Source organism: Halichoeres trimaculatus, unplaced genomic scaffold (assembly GCF_033239565.1).
Source record: "Halichoeres trimaculatus isolate MK-OKI-2021-1 unplaced genomic scaffold, fHalTri1.1 fHalTri1_scaffold_22, whole genome shotgun sequence".
Lineage (NCBI taxonomy): Eukaryota > Metazoa > Chordata > Actinopteri > Labriformes > Labridae > Halichoeres > Halichoeres trimaculatus.
The window spans coordinates 19,854,221-19,872,637 of NW_027437200.1; the positions used below are offsets into that span (position 1 = coordinate 19,854,221).

The 18,417-nt window shown below is 39.2% G+C and overlaps 2 protein-coding genes across 2 annotated transcripts in view; one reads left to right on the forward strand and one right to left on the reverse strand.

The window, feature by feature from the left end:
* Window positions 1-3,683, forward strand: nedd8 (NEDD8 ubiquitin like modifier). The gene is made up of 4 exons (XM_074698876.1): window positions 1-192; window positions 276-323; window positions 423-505; window positions 926-3,683. The coding sequence occupies exons 1-4, from the start codon at window positions 175-177 to the stop codon at window positions 1,038-1,040; spliced, it is 264 nt and encodes an 87-aa protein (XP_074554977.1). The 5' UTR covers window positions 1-174; the 3' UTR covers window positions 1,041-3,683.
* The window catches only part of slc7a8a (solute carrier family 7 member 8a), a 26,799-nt gene continuing 11,930 nt past the window's right edge, over window positions 3,549-18,417 (reverse strand). Inside the window, exons 3-11 of the mRNA XM_074698867.1 lie at window positions 17,502-17,653; window positions 9,931-10,056; window positions 9,226-9,379; window positions 7,667-7,790; window positions 7,404-7,507; window positions 7,190-7,286; window positions 6,957-7,106; window positions 6,540-6,717; window positions 3,549-4,883 (exon numbers count right to left, since the gene is read on the reverse strand). Of these exons, the coding sequence (XP_074554968.1) occupies window positions 4,735-4,883; window positions 6,540-6,717; window positions 6,957-7,106; window positions 7,190-7,286; window positions 7,404-7,507; window positions 7,667-7,790; window positions 9,226-9,379; window positions 9,931-10,056; window positions 17,502-17,653 (1,234 nt within the window). The 3' untranslated portion in view covers window positions 3,549-4,734. The remainder of the gene's footprint in view (window positions 4,884-6,539; window positions 6,718-6,956; window positions 7,107-7,189; window positions 7,287-7,403; window positions 7,508-7,666; window positions 7,791-9,225; window positions 9,380-9,930; window positions 10,057-17,501; window positions 17,654-18,417) is intronic.

Sequence of the window (18,417 nt, forward strand, 5' to 3'; positions counted from 1 at the left end):
AGAGGCGGTGGGATTTGGTGGGAAGCACCGGAAACGCTATTTGTAATTCAGAAGAGTGTGCATATCGACTTTTCGCTTTACAGAGGATTATTTTCATCACTGCAAGACATTTATAAAGACATTTCTTAAAACCTAACCCATACGACTGCTTTTGTCAAAGAAACTTCCAGAAACATGCTAATTAAAGTAAAGGTAAGCCAAAGCAACAGTGAAAATTAAACCAATTTATCGTTTTTAGTCCAGTCTCAAACCCGAAACTGCTTCTGTTATTCCAGACACTCACAGGAAAGGAGATAGAGATCGATATAGAGCCGACAGATAAGGTAAAATAATATATTTTCCGTACTCTGTTGCTTCGGTGTTTAACGTTAATTAACCAGTGGTTGTTGAGTTTTAATACAGATGTTTTGTTTCCATCAAAGGTGGAGCGGATAAAAGAAAGGGTGGAGGAGAAAGAGGGAATCCCTCCGCAGCAGCAGAGGTTGATCTACAGTGGAAAACAGATGTAAGAAAAAAAAGCTTGTGCTTGTGGATTCTTGTGCTATTTTAGAAATGCTACAACTACACTCTCCAGCTATTTGTAGAAATGTGAAACCCTAATTTAACAATGTACAGATCTGACTATGTGTGAAATGTTACAAAAAATTAATATCTGCAGATCATATAAGTCCTATTTTCAGAACCATCTGAGATTTGATACATGGGAAAAAAATAATTTGGAAATTGGTCATTAGGCCAACAAGTCTAGGCACGCTGTTGTTAAAAATGCAGAATATAGTCTGGTATTGTCTGCTTTCTGGTCATTTCTGGTAGTTTTCTTGAAATGTTATTCTGATTATCACTGAATATATAACAATATGGTTTAACATACATTCATACATTTATGACACATTCTCCCCTGCATTCTTTGTTGATATATTTTCAGGAATGATGAAAAGACTGCGGCAGATTATAAAATCCAGGGAGGCTCTGTTCTTCATCTGGTGCTTGCTCTACGAGGAGGACAGACGCTTTCCTCTATTAGAAGTCAGGCTTTGTAGCCATGGATCAGAAACATATCTTCATCTTTAAGATGCTTTGAAGAAGATGGTGCACCAAAGACTCCGTGGAGTGCTGGATCAGATTCTGCTTGTGGCAGCCGATTTCTTGTGGCCAAAAATGCGATGGCTTGAAACTTCCCCTTTAAAATATATCACTGCCCACTGAGACATTTTAAAGCTTCCATGAATTTTAGAGAAATTAATAGCATAGAGTGAATCAGGCTACGGTAAGTTCAGTACTCAGTGCCAATCAATTTTCAAACGTGTGCCAGAAGTTGGATTCAGAAAACTGGATCTCAAAGATGCTTCAAGGATATCCATCCTGTGATATCAGTTTGTGTCAGTGCTTCAACTTTCCCTCCTTAATCTAAGTTTAATTTTATCCTGTAAAAGAATTGAATTTGTTTCAAAACGTTTTGCTTAATTAAGCTAAGTATCTTCTAAGTAAAGCATATTGTGCATCAACTGATAAAAGAGATTTTCCCAGAATGTTGAAAAGAATCTGTAAAGAGTAAATTTTGTTTACACTTGTTTGTTTTTAAGCTAACATTAACTTGTCCCCAAAATCTTACAAAGACATCAAAGACATTGTACTGTTAACCAATGATCAGATTGGAGTCACCAGATAATATCTTGGACACAAATTATAGTTATCTTGTTTAAGTCAGCCTTGGAAAAAATTACAAGTTGAAAAAGTGCCAACAAGATTGTGTTGACAAGGTCGTTATCTTGTGCGCACAAGACAGAGTAATCTTGTTTAAGTTACCAATAAAGTCTTGAACATGTGTTTATTTTCTTCATGTGAAAAAAAGAGTGCTTACAAGATCACTATCTTGTGCCAACAGTTTTCTTGTGTTGAATGACAAGACAATACACTTATTGGACCAAGAAAGCACAAGATAGTTGCCTGATGAAGTTGCCTGTTAAATCTTGCAAATGTGACTTTTGGCATCTTAGGAAAAAATATTGCGTACAAGATAGTTATCTTGTGCGCTCAATATTGTGTAAGTATTTATTTTAAGGTTAAGAAAAATAGTGATGACAATATAACAATCTTGTGATGACAAAGCAAACAAGCAGAACATGTGTGCTCAAGATAGTTATCTTGTACAAGTTGCTCTTGTAGTCCTGAAATGTAATTATTATATCCTGTGGGGGAAAGGGAAAACAAGATAACTGTCAACACACTACAGTTGTCGTATATGGACAAGATTTTCATCTTAGGAAATAAAAACAGCTAACAAAAAACCTCTCAATTGAAGAATTATGATCTCGTGATTGCAAGCTAAGTCATCTTGTGCAAGTGCGATCAAGATCAGTATCCAGCACCAACAAATTAAAATCGTGTGTGGACAAAATAGTTATAAAATGATAGTTGTCTTACGGGAACAAGGTTTTATGGAGTATGTTATATTTCTCATAGTCAAAAATGATCTTGCGCATATAATACAAGATAAAAGTTATTACCTCTGTGGGACTTTAATGAACTCTATATGGTTTGTTGTAGGAAGATAAAATGCTCGTCATCCCTTCCCCTGAATGTTAAGAGCTGACTTCTGCTGTGAGTTAATGTGGCACTACAGTAAACTGATTTTTATGCTGAAAATTCCTCTCTCATGTAAATAATTCCAAAACAACTGCACAAAACAGACACGACACTCATCCATCTGTGACGTATTTATTCTTATCACACAACCACCAATATGTACATTAACTGTTTTTTTTGTACAAAAAAATAGACTAAGGTTTAAGCAACGTGTCAGTCGAGGCTTTAGTTTTGATTGGCCGACTGTAAAAAGGCAACTCAGATCAGAGGTGTACACACATGACAAAACAAATAACAGTAGAGTATTGTGGTAGGATTATGTTGCATTAGAAGAAAAGTCATTCACAGTAGATTATAGGTGACAGAAAACTTCATACTACACACACATTCAAGGCCTGTTGTGATCTGGGTTGAAGTTTCTAGGGGAGCAGTTTGTGCTGAGACGCAAAGAGAACGTCAGCAGCAGTAATCTTGAAATGATGAATGAATAAGAAGATTAAATGAGCAGCAATTCTTCAATGATATAAAAATGAGGCCCTGAATTACAGTTTAAACATTAGTCAGTGGTTTTTATTAACCGAGAGACAACATACAGACGTGTGTTTAACACGATAACAGGCACAAAAACACAATCATTGTACTTGTAGAGACATCCAAGACACCCTGGAGGAACCAAAACAATACTGGCCAAACTTCATGATACTTTCTTGATGATTTCTTAGGACAGCTTTCGAGATCGAGTCTCCTGAGGAAATTAATCTGTAAACGCTCGGTACAGACTTTCAGCAAAGAGGCAGGAAGTTAAGTTTTCATGGTCTGGAGGTTTTTCGGCAGTGTGTGTAAGGAGAAGGCTGCGAGGACGCCCTGAGACACGAAGAGATTATAGAAAGACACAAGTACACAGTGTGAGAGATGGAGAGTTGTGACTATAATATACAGCATACGATGTATACACACGATATTTTAACCAGACGACAAAGAACGGGTTCAATCAGGGGCGTGTGTTCATTTTTCTTTCTGGTGCCTGCGCTAATATTGCACTAAAATCTTTTCTAGTGAAACTCGTGAATTAAAAAATATGATTTCATACACTCTAAGATCTCATTTCTACACCCTAAATAAAAAGAAAATATTTAAACACAGCTAGATGGCAAGCTATAAAAAATACCTCTGTTTTTCACGCAAGCATTCACACGTGTCGGTATTGGGGTTTGCGCTGTTTCATGATTTCTTACTCGTTCCTCTGTAGCCATCCTTGTTCTCGATGTTTAAACGGATCAATCATGTGTAGTGTCCTAACACGCAGTTCATAAAAAACAGACACTTTTTCATGCTTCTGTAAATCATTAAAACGAAGCTGCAATCGCAAATAATCTCAGCTTCAGGTGCCAGAAGAAAAAAAATAGAGCTCCAGATGTAAATGATGCTGAATAGAAAAAAAGAATATTAATAAAACTATAATTAACATATTTTAACTAATATTTAAACAAAAGCAACTGATACAATTACGACAATTACATAAAATATATAAAAAAGAAAAACATTTTGGAATTACAGTCATCTTTTAAAACAAAATAAAAATAGTACTAAGCATACTTCAGACATGAAATGACTTGATCTATTTCTGATTTTCTGCCTCGACCAATCAAAATACAGCTTTGGTGTTGAGTAGAAGCAAAAGGAAAAAGTATAAAAGAAAAAAAGAAAAAGCACAGCGGTCACAGTTGGTTGATAAAAATAAAATAATACGAAATTAGAAAAAGAAGACGATGCTTTTACAGTAGGAGTGTGCAGCGAGTGTGTGGAAGTTACGATGACGACGACGATGCAGAGTAAAAAGTTAAATGTGTCTGTTTGAGCAGGTGTGAGGATTTTGAAGGTGCTACCGTTGTTTTATTGCACATTTGAACGACCTCAAAGAGACTCCTTAAGGTCACGTTACTCTAAACATGTCATTGTAAATATTTGGCACAGACTGATTGATAAAAAACACAAACATCAAAGACGTCAAAGACGCATGAGCGCACAGTGTTGATCAGCAGATCCACTTTGATATGTTTGCGCGTGTTTGGAGTTTGTGCGTGCCCACAGGTGCGTCTGCACATGTCTGTTTCGCTGGCGGGCGGCTGTCGGATGAAAGTGTGTGTTCTAGCAGTCCGCTGATTTGTGGTTTTCCTCTTTGGACAGAGGAGATCTGGCTTCTTTCATTTCCTCTCCTTCCTCTTCACTCCCGTCGCTCTTATCCTCAGCGGGGTACACCACCATACAGAACCTCTGACCCAGGTACGTCATTTTATCTGGATGGAGAAAGAAAACAAATCATTAGAAATCAATATCACTAATGAAAGAAATATCATAGCTACGGAAGCCCCAAAGTAAAAATTTAATTTCCTCTGTTTTTCAAAGATAAGTGAGTTTCAGTTGTTTTAAAGGTCCCATATTATGCAAAAATCACTTTATTTAGTCTTTTAGTGAAATTTGTGGGTCTTTGGCTTTACTCCCAGCCCACAAAATGTGATATTTAATGATCAAACCTGTACTTAGTAGAGCTTGTGAATGTAAAATTCTGACCTAAAACGAGCTGTTTGGATTTTGGGGATTTGCCGACGTCAGTGATTCCCTTTTTTAACCAATCAGGAGCAAGTTTGACCTGATTGTTCCACCTGAGCAGATACCCCCAAACCCCCTCCCCACCCACTCCTCTCCCCGAGAGGAGAATGACAAAGTTGAAGAGCCATCACTGCTCTATTTTTGGCTGTAAACAGCCACATAGTTCCATGCACAAGCTTCCCATCTCAGAAGAAGACAGATTAAGTGTTTAGAGTTCATTTATCAAGGAAATGTTCCAGCTACACTCAGTAAAACTGTGCATGTGTGTGCTAGTCACTTCACGGCCGACTGCTTTTCCAACTTTGGACAGTCCAACAGAGGGCTAGCGAATAGACTGGTCCTGAATCCAGGCGCATTACCAACCATCCGCCAACAAACCTCTGACCCTGGAAATGTGAGTATTTTAAATGCTGTGTGCTGTGGAGCAGATGGAAGAGCTTTTCCTCAGTGTCCCCCCTGTCTCTGTGTTAGCTTCAGGATGCTAACTTTAGTTGCGGTTAGCCAGTTGTTTTAGCCTGTAATGTTATGGTAAACAAGCTTTGCTGTTTTCTAAACATTGTGCACTCGGAGCTCGTGGCGCCACTCTCAGTGACGTGGAAGAGCGGGGCGGTATCAGCGGTAGCTCATTTACATATGAAGGCCACGCCCACTAAATCAGAGCGTTCTGAACAGAGGGGCTATGAGAGCCTGGAAACAATGCTGCTGTGCTTGATTTATTGGCTTTTTGTACCAAAACATGTTACTAACATTTCATGAAGACACCAATGATCCATATTAAACTGCAGGAAAGGAGCAGAATATGGGACCTTTAATTGCAACCAAATTTTGACTGGCGAAAGTGGAGCCAATTTTTGTTTCTTTGTGAAGTTAAGGTGGCTAATGATCGACCTACTGTTTTTTTTTCTTCCAGAAAGTTTTTGAGTTATCTCGGAAAAACAAGTCTAATTTTCTCAAGATAACAGATAAAAGAAGTCAAGATCCCTAAAAAATGAACTGGATTTAATTATTAGCTTAAGTCTACTCATGACCTTTTAGGGCTTCCGTACATAACCAGCCAAGAAAAACTGACAAATTTGATCCTGTAGACATATTTTTTGTCACAGAATCATAGTGCATTGATCTTGTGACAAAAATTGTATTAGTTTCATTATCTAAAAATGTTCAAAACAAGCCTGGTCCAAAAAAAAAAAATCTTGTTGACGTCTTTGAAAGTAATGGAGAAAAACATTAAATTCTGTCAGTAAATTTGAACAAAAGCCTCGAGTAAAAAACTTCACTTGAAAATGTGGCATTGTTGGATAAAATGATAAACTAATTGATAATTAGATTTTAGGCAAACTTACCGACTACTGCATCGAAGCACTGTGGCTTGTTGTCCCAGTAAACTCCCAGGAAATAGACGGGGACGCCGGTCAGCATGATGGCCAGGCCGATGCCACACACCACTGGTTCGGAGTAAAGCGAAAAGATGAGCAGGAAGGCCCAGAAGAGGAGGTAAATAACCGGCCAGATGAGACTGATCTGAAATAGAAAACACAAAAATAACTTAACACAACCATTTTGAGATGATAATTTTAATAATCATTACAGAAAACTCATTATTTTTTATTTTGTGTTTCTGGTAGTACATGCTTTCCGCCACTAGATGGCAGTGTAAGGCTGAATTAGAGCACATTATCAGTCTTTTTACACTCAGATATTCAGTTGAAGAATCAAATGTTGGAATAGTTTCAATTTAAAAGACTTAAACATCAACAAACCCTGATTGGTCGGTGGAGGTTGGGCTCTTTGATGCGCAGCACGATCTGCCCGGCGACAGTGACTCCATAGAAGAGGTAGTTGATGAAGCCCACATAGTTGATGAGGGTGTACATGTCGCTGGTGCACAGCATGAGCAGCGTGGACAGGCACTGAGGAGGAGGAGGAGGAGATTAGTTAGAGACAGGTGGATGTAAACACTGAAAACAGACTCGATGTGGAGAGGAGCACTCACGGTGAAGAGCAGGGCAGGGATGGGAGTGCAGCGCGTGACGTGGATCATAGCCAGGAGTCTGGGGAGGTGGCCCTCTCTGGCCCCGGCGAAGAACAAACTGAAGGAGACAAGAAACATATGTTAATCTTAACGTATCGATGCTTTCATTATACTTTTTCGTTTTTATCAGTCAAACAAGTAAAAGCAAACTCAAAGACTCCTCGTCCAGACTCACCGTGAGGAGGTGAAGAGGGAGCCGTTGACTCCTCCGAAGGTGGAAAGAGCGACAGAGATGGGCATGATCCACGCCATGACCCCGAGCAGCTTCTCTCCAAATGTCTAGAGGAGAGGGTGGATGGTGGTTAGTTTTCCTTTCATATCAACAAGTTTTCTCCTTTCTCAACTTTCATGTTTGGATTTTACCAACAATAACCACTAGAGGGCGACAGAGTCTTTCTCTGCCAGAGTGTGAGTCTGTTAGAATGATGTCATACTCACCACAGCAACGGCGTTAGAGGCGAGCAGCTCCTGGGGGCTCATGGCTGTGACGTAGGCGATGTTGGCGAAGACGTAGACAAAAGTGACGAGAGGGATGGAGATGAAGATGGCACGAGGGAGGTTCCTGAAGATGGTAGAAAGAGGCAGTATTTCAGAAAAAGAGCTAAAGGAGGTGTGTAAATCATGGGGTAAGATTTTAAAATTGTGACAAATTCATATGTTGAAAAATTCCTGAATCTGTAAACTGATCAAACGTCTAACGAGATTATTGTAAGATCTTCACAAGGCTTGCTGAAATGATGACGTAATCACACATGGATGTCCGAACTGGCTCATAACACACTTTGGGGCTTCCAGAGAGCTGCCCAATCAGAGTGAAGGGGGTTTGATGAGCAGGAAGTCTTAAAGAGACAGCAGCTAAAATGAAGAGTTTCAGATAGAGGCTAAAATAGGGTTGACTAAAGCTCAAGGAGTTGGTGTCCTTTAATGTTTTTAAATCTAAAATGAAATAGATGGAGACTGGTTCTATAAGATGTCAGTGTTTAAGCTAGGTTGTTTGAATAGTTGTTTCCCAGAACATGATTTTTATCTATAACCTTGTGTTTTGTCTATTTCTGTGATTCCTGTCTGTAACAGAAATATATGTATGTTGCTAGGCGCTGCCCTGTTGGCTATGGCTGCAGCTCTATACTCTGTGTCGATTTCTTGTAACTTTTTCGTCTCTGTTTCATCATCTTTGTATTTGGAGTGGGTAATAACTTTGTATGGCTCATGTCTTGGTCATGGACACCAAACTGTTTGTGTCTTCAATGCTATTTTTACAATTTTCCTCCTGTGTTTGTCTGGAGATCCTACATGTAACCATGGCTGCATTGTTTACATGTGAAATAATCTGTTAGCAGCCTGTAGCATGTCAATGCTAACTGGTGCAAGGCCAGATGTTTACCCACAAGGTGTGAAGTGACGACATCGACCTGTCCTTCCATCCATCCATCTTTATTGGGAACGTAAGATCTATCTCCAATAAGATGGACGAGCTAGCCATGCTAACCCAGCAACAGAGGGAATACCAGAAGGCAGAGTAGCATCATGCTATTCACAGATATGGCTAACAGAGCTAACACCAGGCACCAACTATCTCTATTCTATCTCAGTGGGATCAACCTGGTTAAATAAAGCTTGGATAAAGGGTACCATAGGGACAGTATAAAGCTCTTAAAAAAACAACACCCCCTCTTTCAGGAACTACGCAGAAGGAAAGAAGGAAGCATTAGAAAAAGGGAATTAAGTAGTAATCTGCGCCACACCTCCAGCGATATTTCTAGGTCAGCGGCTGGGACTTGGGAGTGAAATTGAGGACCTCTCCCATGCTAGGTGAAATAAGTTTCAAAGAGCTTTTAACAAAAGGGATCAGGGATTAAATCGGGAAGCTGAGTTGGTATGCAAGTACCGTTGGCTGCGATCGCAACAGGCAGATTTAACTCTGGTCTGAACTGCAGAGAAAAGGAAGGCAGGGAAGTTTTGTTCAACAAAAACTTTGACAGAGCAGCTTCTCTTACACGTAGGGGTCCACCAGCTCCTCGGTGACGTAGTTGAGGAAGTTCCACCCTCCGTAGGCGAAGGAGCCTTGTAGGAAGGCTAACGCTATCAAACCCACGTCGTAGTCCTGGAAGGGCTCAAAGGCATTGGCTGGCTCCAACCAGTAGTACTCTCCTGCAGGGGAAGGAGATGATAAAGCAGAAAATGTTAACTTAAGTGATCAAAAAGTGTTGGTTTCTACTTGTTTCCTCTACAGGCCGGGTTTCCCCAACCTGAGATCCATCTTCTTAACCAGACCGCGTAAAACGAGCTGTAAAAGTCATTCCTCTAAATCCGTGTAATGTGACGTATTTGAAAAATCTGCTTTAGCCTTTGTTGCTGCGTTTGTACTGAAATCCCCTCTCGCTCCTCTGCATATATGACCTCAAGTCCATGAGCAAACCAGCCCCTAAAGTCTAAGTTCACCTTGAAATACTCCCATTGTGTTGTTTCAGGGGCCACAAAGCCTGGGCCCCCTGAAACAACTGGCTCTCAGCGATGTTGTGACAGTGAACCCAGGCAGGCGTGCTGATATTAGCAATGTGAGGGCCCCTAGCAACTCACTGACCCCCGTCGGGTCATCAGGGGGAGCCTGAATGAACGAAGACATCCTCAGCGACCAGAGTTTCGTCAGCGAGCGTTCAAACTTCACACTTCCTGGGAAGAAACCAGGGAATCAAACGTACCTTTGCAGATCTGCACGATGCCCATGATGATGATGAGAGCGAGGGCTAGGAGCTTGCCGGCGGTGAACATGTCCTGCACCCTGGTGGCCCATCGCACACTGGAGCAGTTCACCCAGGTCAGCAGCACTGGATGCACAAGAAAACACAAGATGAGATAACACAGCAGACCTTTTGTGTATAACTTCGCATGAGCCTGAAATGTTGAAATCATTGGTATAAATTTTATTGAATAAACTGCTCCTGCGTTGTCAGTCACTGTTGATTATTTCCAAAGAGAAGAAGTTACGAAACCGGTTACCATCTCTGTGCCATAAACATGTTTGACACAAGCTTTGAGGTCAAAGGCTCTGAAGTTTTCACAATGAGCTGATCCCAGGTCAGTGGATGAAGAAAGACTGGAAGCTGACGTGTCTTAAAGCAGAAAATCCAACCTTTGACTCCACTGTTGCATTGAACTTCACCCTTTATCTCAACGTTATCTCGAGTTATCTTTTCTTTGAGCTACTGCAAAGCTGTACATGCATCTAACTAATAAATATGGAGGTGACATTGTACAGTTTTCATTGTATATGTTCAATCTATCTGTCAAATTTTTAGATGTTGATGCAGGTTTTTGTGGCATATTTTAATGCAAAAAGAATCATGGATATAGGATTTAAAAATCACAATAACATCAAAATTCATTCTTCAATTTTGCATGTGGAGTGGGGTCATTACTTTGCATTGTTCATTTGTTGGTCATAGACTGGTTTTGTCTTCGGTGATATTTTTAAAATTTTTGCTCCTGTGTTTGTCTGGTGATCCTACATGTAACCATGGCTGCATTGTTTACATGTGAAATCAGCTGTTAGCAGCCTGTAGCATGTCGATGCTAACTGGTGCTAGGCCAGATGTTTACCCACAAGGTGTGAAGTGACGACATCAACCTGTCCTTCCATCCATCCATCATAATTGGGAACGCAAGATCTATCTCTAATAAGATGGACAAGCGAGCTGTGCTAACCCAGCAACAGAGGGTATACCAGAAGGCAGAGTAGCATCATGCTATTCACAGACATGGCTAACAGAGCTAACACTGGACACCAGAGCCACATTGCAAGAACTTCACCTGCTTTTTTGTAATCTTACTGTACCATGACATTGTTGTATTATATTAATTGTATACATTTTAACGGTAATGTGAAGCTATTGTATCAAATTAGTGTATCTTCAACTGAATGTGTGGTTGCTAAGAGCTGCCCTGTTGGCTATGGCTGCCTTTTGCAGCAGCTCTCTGTTCTTTGTCTGTTTCTTGTAATTTTTTCATCTCTTTTTCTTAATCTTTGTTGGAGTGGGTCATTACTTTGTATGGCTCATTTGTTGGTCATGGACACCAACATTTTTTTGTCTTCAGTGATATATTCTTACCATTTTTGCTCCTGTGTTTGTCTGGAGATCCTACATGTAACCATGGCTGCATTGTTTACATGTCAAATCAGCTCTCAGACCCCTGTAGAATGTCAATGCTAACTGGTGCAAGGCCAGATGTTTACCCACAAGGTGTGAAGTGACGACATCGACCTGTCCTTCCATCCATCCATCGTTATTGGGAACGTAAGATCTATCTCCAATAAGATGGACGAGCTAGCTATGCTAACCCAGCAACAGAGGGTATACCAGAAGGCAGAGTAGCATCATGCTATTCATGGACATGGCTAACACCAGACACCAACGCCACATTGGAAGAATTTCAGCTGCTTTTTTGTCATCTTTTTGTATCACATTGTTATATAATGTTAATTGTATAAATTATGATAGTAATGTGAAGGTATTGTATCATATTAGCGTATCTTTATCTGAATAATGCGCAATAGCAGTATCCATTACAAGTTATATTGTTTCATAGTAATACTAAACTGTGAAAACTTTGTTTTTGGTATCATCTCATCAGTTGTCTTCAACCCTCATTTTGATGAAGCAGATGATCATTTCATACATGTTTAACTGTAATTAGATTGTTAGCTTGGCTAATGGTAACTGTTTCAAGCTAATATGCTGCACAGGAAATTAAGTGATGGTTGTGGTTTAAGTTGTTTTTATGGTTGTTTATCCTTTTAGATACTAAAGTTATAAGGATCTACTCCACACCCCTCTCGTTAAGCCATTTCCTAACGCAGACAAAGTTAATGGATCTGATCTGCACTGCTGAGTGCAACAGGCCAGTGGGTTCAGACCAATAGGGTGCCATTAAGTAATTGGCCTGTTTGGCTGAGATTAAATAACTCTGGAGTAGCTGCGGGGAGCGGAGCCGCATGAACAGACGAGCTGTAGCTGTTGTGCAGATGTTTTTGATGTTGTGGGTGTTTTAAGGGGCCGAGGAGGAGGAAAAGTTTTGACTTATACTTCCTCTGCAAATAAAACTACGACGACAGACAGAAGAAGAGCGGCGGAGAGGAGGGGGCAGAGCTTCCCCCACGAGGAGAAAAACAGGAAATGAGAAAGCATGCATGCAAATCAGCTTACGACTCCATTTGATACACACTAGCACAATTACCTAACCTACAAGCGGCTGGCCAAAACACACCTTAAACCTCTTGTTTGTTGTTTAACCAGATGATCTCTTCTGGATCATTACAGTAACACCTCAAGTGTCCCTCCCTTCCCTTGGTTTTGACTGACAAGCTGCGAGTAAACACCTGAGAACACATTCTTAGAAACCAAAGGGGCGGCTCAGCTGTCTGTAAGCTGAGTATACAAAATGTGTGTGTGTGTGTGTGTGTGTGTGTGAGGGAAACTTGCTGAGTTAACTGCAAGCCTGCTGGAAAACATGACTGAGTTATGACCTCGCCCTCTGCCATCTGTAGGAAGAGACGGACCCCCGGGACACCCCCCAACAGACCCCACACTCCTTCGCCCCGGCCCATTCGCACATGTTTTTGTAACTGTACACCTCGGAAAACCTTTGCAGATCGGTAGGACCCAGCGAAAGACCGGCGGCGGCTGGTTTCGCTGTCAAGATATCTCTCCAGGAGAACGGTGATAGCTGGCGTGGTGTTTTAATGTTCTGCAAGGAGCCAAATTTAGGAAACCACAGACGCAGATAAACAAGAATGACGTCAGATTATTGGTGCAGGAGACAACCTCTCACCCACATTTTCACTATAACAACAACAACAACACCCAAACGAGGATCTAAGTGTATGCGACTGAGACAAAAAAACAAAACTTCCTCACTCTGCCTGCTCAGCCAGTCAGAGACACTTCGCTAAAAACAAACCAGAGTTCTGACAGTTAGCAGGAGTGAGCATATTTTGCCTCCGGGGGCTCTTGGAAGTGGGACAAAGAAAAGCAGGTAACTGAATGTAGGTCACACCGGGTGCCGTCTTGTAAACATTTTAACATTTTGTCTTGAATTTGAATTTTTAGAAAAGAAAAAAAATTTTAAAAATATTTTTTTTCCTAAAAAAATCCAAAAAAATCATTAATTTTTTAAAGATTTTGTGTAAGAATAAGAAATCTAAAATTTGGGTCAGTTAAAAAAAAATAAATAAAAAAAATAGTGAAAATTTTCTTTGAGAATTTTTTTTCTTTTAGGTTGTGGTTTGATTCCTTTTTTGTTGTTGTTTACAAGGATATTTCAAAAGCAGTGTCTTTCAGCAAATTCTTTAAAGTAGTACAAAATAAGCCAAAGTGATTCAAACCAAAAAGTAAAATAATCTCATTTAATTTATTATTTTTCTTATTTATATACATTTTATATTTATAATATTTTTTCACTACATGTTTTGTCTCAAAAATGATTCGTAAAGTTTATATAAAATACTAAACTTTTTTTTTGTTTTGTTTTTTGTAAACACGCTATCAAAAACAAAGATTAACAAGCTTCTTAGAGTGGTAGGCAACAAGCTAATGTGATATGAGCCAAAACAAATTTTTGTCATATAAAAAAGAAAAAAAAGTAAGAAAATATGTATATTTCAATTTTTTTTTCAGAAAAAAATTGCTAAGTTTTTTTAATTAATTTTATTTTTTTAACCTTTTTGCACAGGCTTCAAAATTCACACCAGCATTGCCACTTTTTGGTATCCTTTGGTTCTAATTTCATGTTTAATTTACTCATTTAATCCTTTTTTCACCCAAATACTGTAGTTCCTTGAGTGTCCACTTGAGGCTGGTTCTAAATATGAAGGGGACCCATTGGAGCCCATTCTAAATCAAGAACACACATGATTACAATCACACACAAACTATTTTTCGAAATTTTGAGTCCATATCTAATTTTAGAGTACAAAACAACGTGAAAAGAGGAGTGACATGCTTGAGCTGGTTTGAACCCGGGTTTACCGCTTGAGCTCCAACGCCATGAGAGGCAACCTAATGGCTTGGCCACACCACTGCTCTAGGTGTTAATTTTTGATGTATTCAATACATTTGTCTAACAAGGAGCATCATCTTCTGTAACCTCTTTGTGGCTTTTAAGTTGCTTTTGTTGCTCAAATTGTGTTAATTTAAAATTCACTATACTTCAAATTTGGAAAATAGTTTTTGATCTTTTTATTTTTTCATCATTCAATATATTAATCTTTGTTTTTGTTTTGTAACGTACAGTAGCTATCAGTTACTGCGGTCATATTGAGATGATTCATAAAACCTGTTGAAACGTTGGGAGGAATCCTGCCCGACTGACCAACATAACTTGTTTATTATCGGTTTCACAGTTGTTGATCTCTTGGTTCACTGAGTACAAATGTGTTGCATTCCTTCTTAAAGGGAGGTTCCGTATTGTGAAACCAAACAGGGCGGCCAACTGAGCCCATCTGCGAGTGAGCGAGCAGCTTGTTACAGGACGTACTCTGGGACAAAAACCTTTGAAGATCAATTATAAGAACCGAGGATTTGACAGACGGCTTTACACTAGTGTGTCTGCTCCAGGTGTCTACCTGTTAAAGTGGGACTGATTGATAGATTCAGACCAATTCTCAAAATATTGAAAAACCAGTTTCTGTTTGAACTCAGACAGAAGTTTTGTGGAAGAATTTCCTTGTAAAAGTTTTAAAAATGGAAAAAAATAACTCAAGCTCATTAATCTTTAAATAAACTGGCAAACATCTTTGATTGCGTAACACTTTTGGAAACCTTAAAGCTAGCTGTTATTTGACAGGTCAGATTAGGGTATCAACAGAGAACAGTCTGGTTTTGTAATCCTCCCCAGACCGAGCTCTCGCACCGACAATACACTCAGTCTTCTTCTCCTCTGTCCGATGACTACCTGCAGTATTTGGCCTGCATCTGTGAACTTTGTCGAGGGATTCAAATCGACCACTGTCAGGTCAGCGACAACACATCTATCCATTTATCTTGTCACACATTCAGAGCTACACTTCCAGACTCCTCTGTTTCTTCTGTGACCTCTGGCGGAGGGTTAAATAGCAGAAAGGCTCCAGATAAAGAAGGGAAACTGGGTCAGAGTGACATAAACTGGATCAACTCAGTCTGAGTGCTTAAAATGACTTCAATAGTTGATGATGCAACCAAGCAATGCTTCAGGGAAGGTTAGCACTTAAAGGTTAGCACACAAAGACCTGCACAGTATGTGAGATACTTCATCAATTCGTCCAGCAACAAGTGTCTCTCCTGAAAGTACAACAGTCCTGCACCTGTCTACGATTTACATGTTCTTATAAAACATACGAGCAGGTCTCAACAAGCATCTGTTTGCTCTATTTCTTCAGGCTATCTGCACCACTTTAGCTTTGCTTTATCCAAACTGGATCACTCAGGAGACTTAGCCGTTAGCCAGCTCACGTTAAGAGGTGAAATATCATTTGAAATGAATTTTCATCTCATTTAAATTATGTAACACTTGTCTAATAAGAGCCTATTTGCTTTCTTGCCAAGAGTTGGATAAGAGGATTGATAGCAGTTTCAAGTCTTAATGATTAGCCGTTAGCTTAATAGTAGCAGACCCTGATTAGCTCAGTGAGTGTTTGTGAGTTTTAGGAAAACAAACTGACGAAATCTGCCCACCAGCACTTCTTGCGAGCTTATGGTTGTAAAATGTTCAATTTTCCTTGTAAAGCTTCACAAGTCAACATGATAATAAGCCAGTTTGTGATAAGCTAACATCCTGCTAGCATGCAGGCTACATGCCCTCTAATTCTTTTTGCAACTTACACCTTAACCAGTAGATCTGTGAATTTCAGAAGTGTATAAAAGTGATATTTTAAATCTGATGACAAAGCCAAGTTAGCATTCACAAGGTTGCTAGTTAGAAAAATTAAGCTAGCTACCAATTATTGGACAGTATGTTAAGTGTTACCTTTCTTTTCAGCTAGCTAGGAATTTTTAGAAGTACCTAGAAATGTATGATTTTTGAAATATCAAAGTATTTAACAGCTTAATTAGACTAATTTCCAAGCTATATCAAGCTAGCAACAAAATTGCTTCAACAAGCAAACTTTATTGGATTGACACATGAAAGGTATTGATTTGGTCTTCTAGCTAAGCGTTAAAAACATTTTTTCTAAAGAAATAAACCATTTCATTACTTAGCATGTCTCTTTCTAAGCTAAATGAAGCTAAATGTAGCTACATTTCTTAAGCTAGCTTTCTTAAATGGATGAGTACAGGACAGGTTTCAATCTTTTCCTCTAGCTAAGTATTGCAGATACTATCAATAATTAGAAGTTTCAAATAACTCTTCAACTGCGAAAGCTTTTACCAATATATATCAAGCTAGCTACCACGTTTTTAAGCTAGCTTACTGTAATTACATGAGAGGTCTAAATGTTTTCTTTGAGCTAGAGATTTAAAAAGACTATTTAAAGTTACATATTTCAGATGTATCCAAGTATTCCACGTATTAAGCTAAACTTTTTGCTAAGCTCAATCAAGCTAGCAAATAAAGTTTTAAGTTAGCTTAGTGTAATTGATAGATACATGAGTAGTAGTTATCTTTTTTATGGTTAGGTTTTTTTTTAAGTATTTAAAATGCCATTGAGTTAGTCTGTTTGCTAGGCTACATTTAGCTACCTAATAGATATCTTAAGCTAGCTAACTGTAATCAATAAAAACATGATTGGTGTTGATATTTTCTCCTAGTTAGGCATTTTGGGCGGTATTTAAAACTTCTTATTTAAAGAGTATCAAAGTATAACGTGAATGAGCTAGCTATTCTGCCAAGCTAAATCAAGCTAGCAACGTATTTTTTTTTTAAGCTAGCAAACTTTAATGTAGTAAAACACCAGTGGTATTATCTTTTGAGCACTTAAAACACTATTTAGAGTTTCATAGTTGAAAAGTTTTAAATTATTTCCTTCTCTTTTTTTCCTAAACCAAGAATAGTTTATCTAAGGTTTTAGGCTTAAGGGAGAGAAATTGCAGCTTTGTTCAAGCTCTTAATCCCTGGATTAAATTTCTTGATAACATTCCGACGATGAGTGCTCCTTTCATTTCACACAGCTGACATACTTGTTCAACAGGTTGTGTAAACAGAGTGACTGTGTTTGTTTGCTTTGCTGACTTTAAGGTTTCTTTGAATCTAGTGTTGTTTAAGTGAGAGTAACCAGTGAACCCTGGGATGAGCTACTCACAGAGACAGACGGCGGCCAGCAGACGCAGGCCGATCTCCGGTGCGAAGCAGGTGGGGAACAAAGGCTGTAACACGTAGTTGGAAAACGTCAACGCAATCACAGCCTGGTTGGTCGGGTAGATCACAAGCACGGCGATCCAGAGACGCAGAAACCTGAAGGAGGAAGGGAAAAGTTTTGGCATTAGTTTGTGGGAAAGACAAAACACCAGGTGCACTTTTTCCACTTTTATATCCAACACAAAGTCAAAATAAAAGGGAAACTCTGTTAGACTGGAAAAGAAACTTAAATCTTGTAACCTGACTCATATTTTATTCCACAGTTTCACTTCTGTTATGATATTTCCTGTTAGTACTCATCAAGTTTATTTCATGTCAAAGCAGAAAAGTATGGAGGCCTTCAAGGGTCAACTAAGGAAAAGAAACCACTTTAGATCAAACTATTTAAATAAAATCAAGGTTTTTTTTAATTTTCTTGCCTTTCAGGGCCCCCATAGCTCTGGGAATGCACCCTCAGCTATAAACCAAACTAATGAAATTTCCTTTTGGCTGCTGCTTTTGAAAGAGGTGACTCACGCATCCTGACAGCTTGTTTTAACAGCACAGAGCAACAAGTCAACAACATGGCAACATAATCTGATATTAGTCAGTCTCACCACCTTCAATTTTTGTTTATCAAGCTTAATTTTGGATTTGTTTGAGACGTCTTGTTGCCCATTTCCGATTCAATAAAGACCTTTGATTGGGGATGGGATCGTTCAGCCAACACTCATCTTATAAGCCAACATTTCATTGCCTCCAGATAGCAGCTGACACTGATGGATTAATTTTAATAAAAGCCTCATATCAATTCAGAGAATCGACACAAGAGGAGAATGAAACGATTCACGAACGGCAGCAGAGATGAGTCACACGCCTCG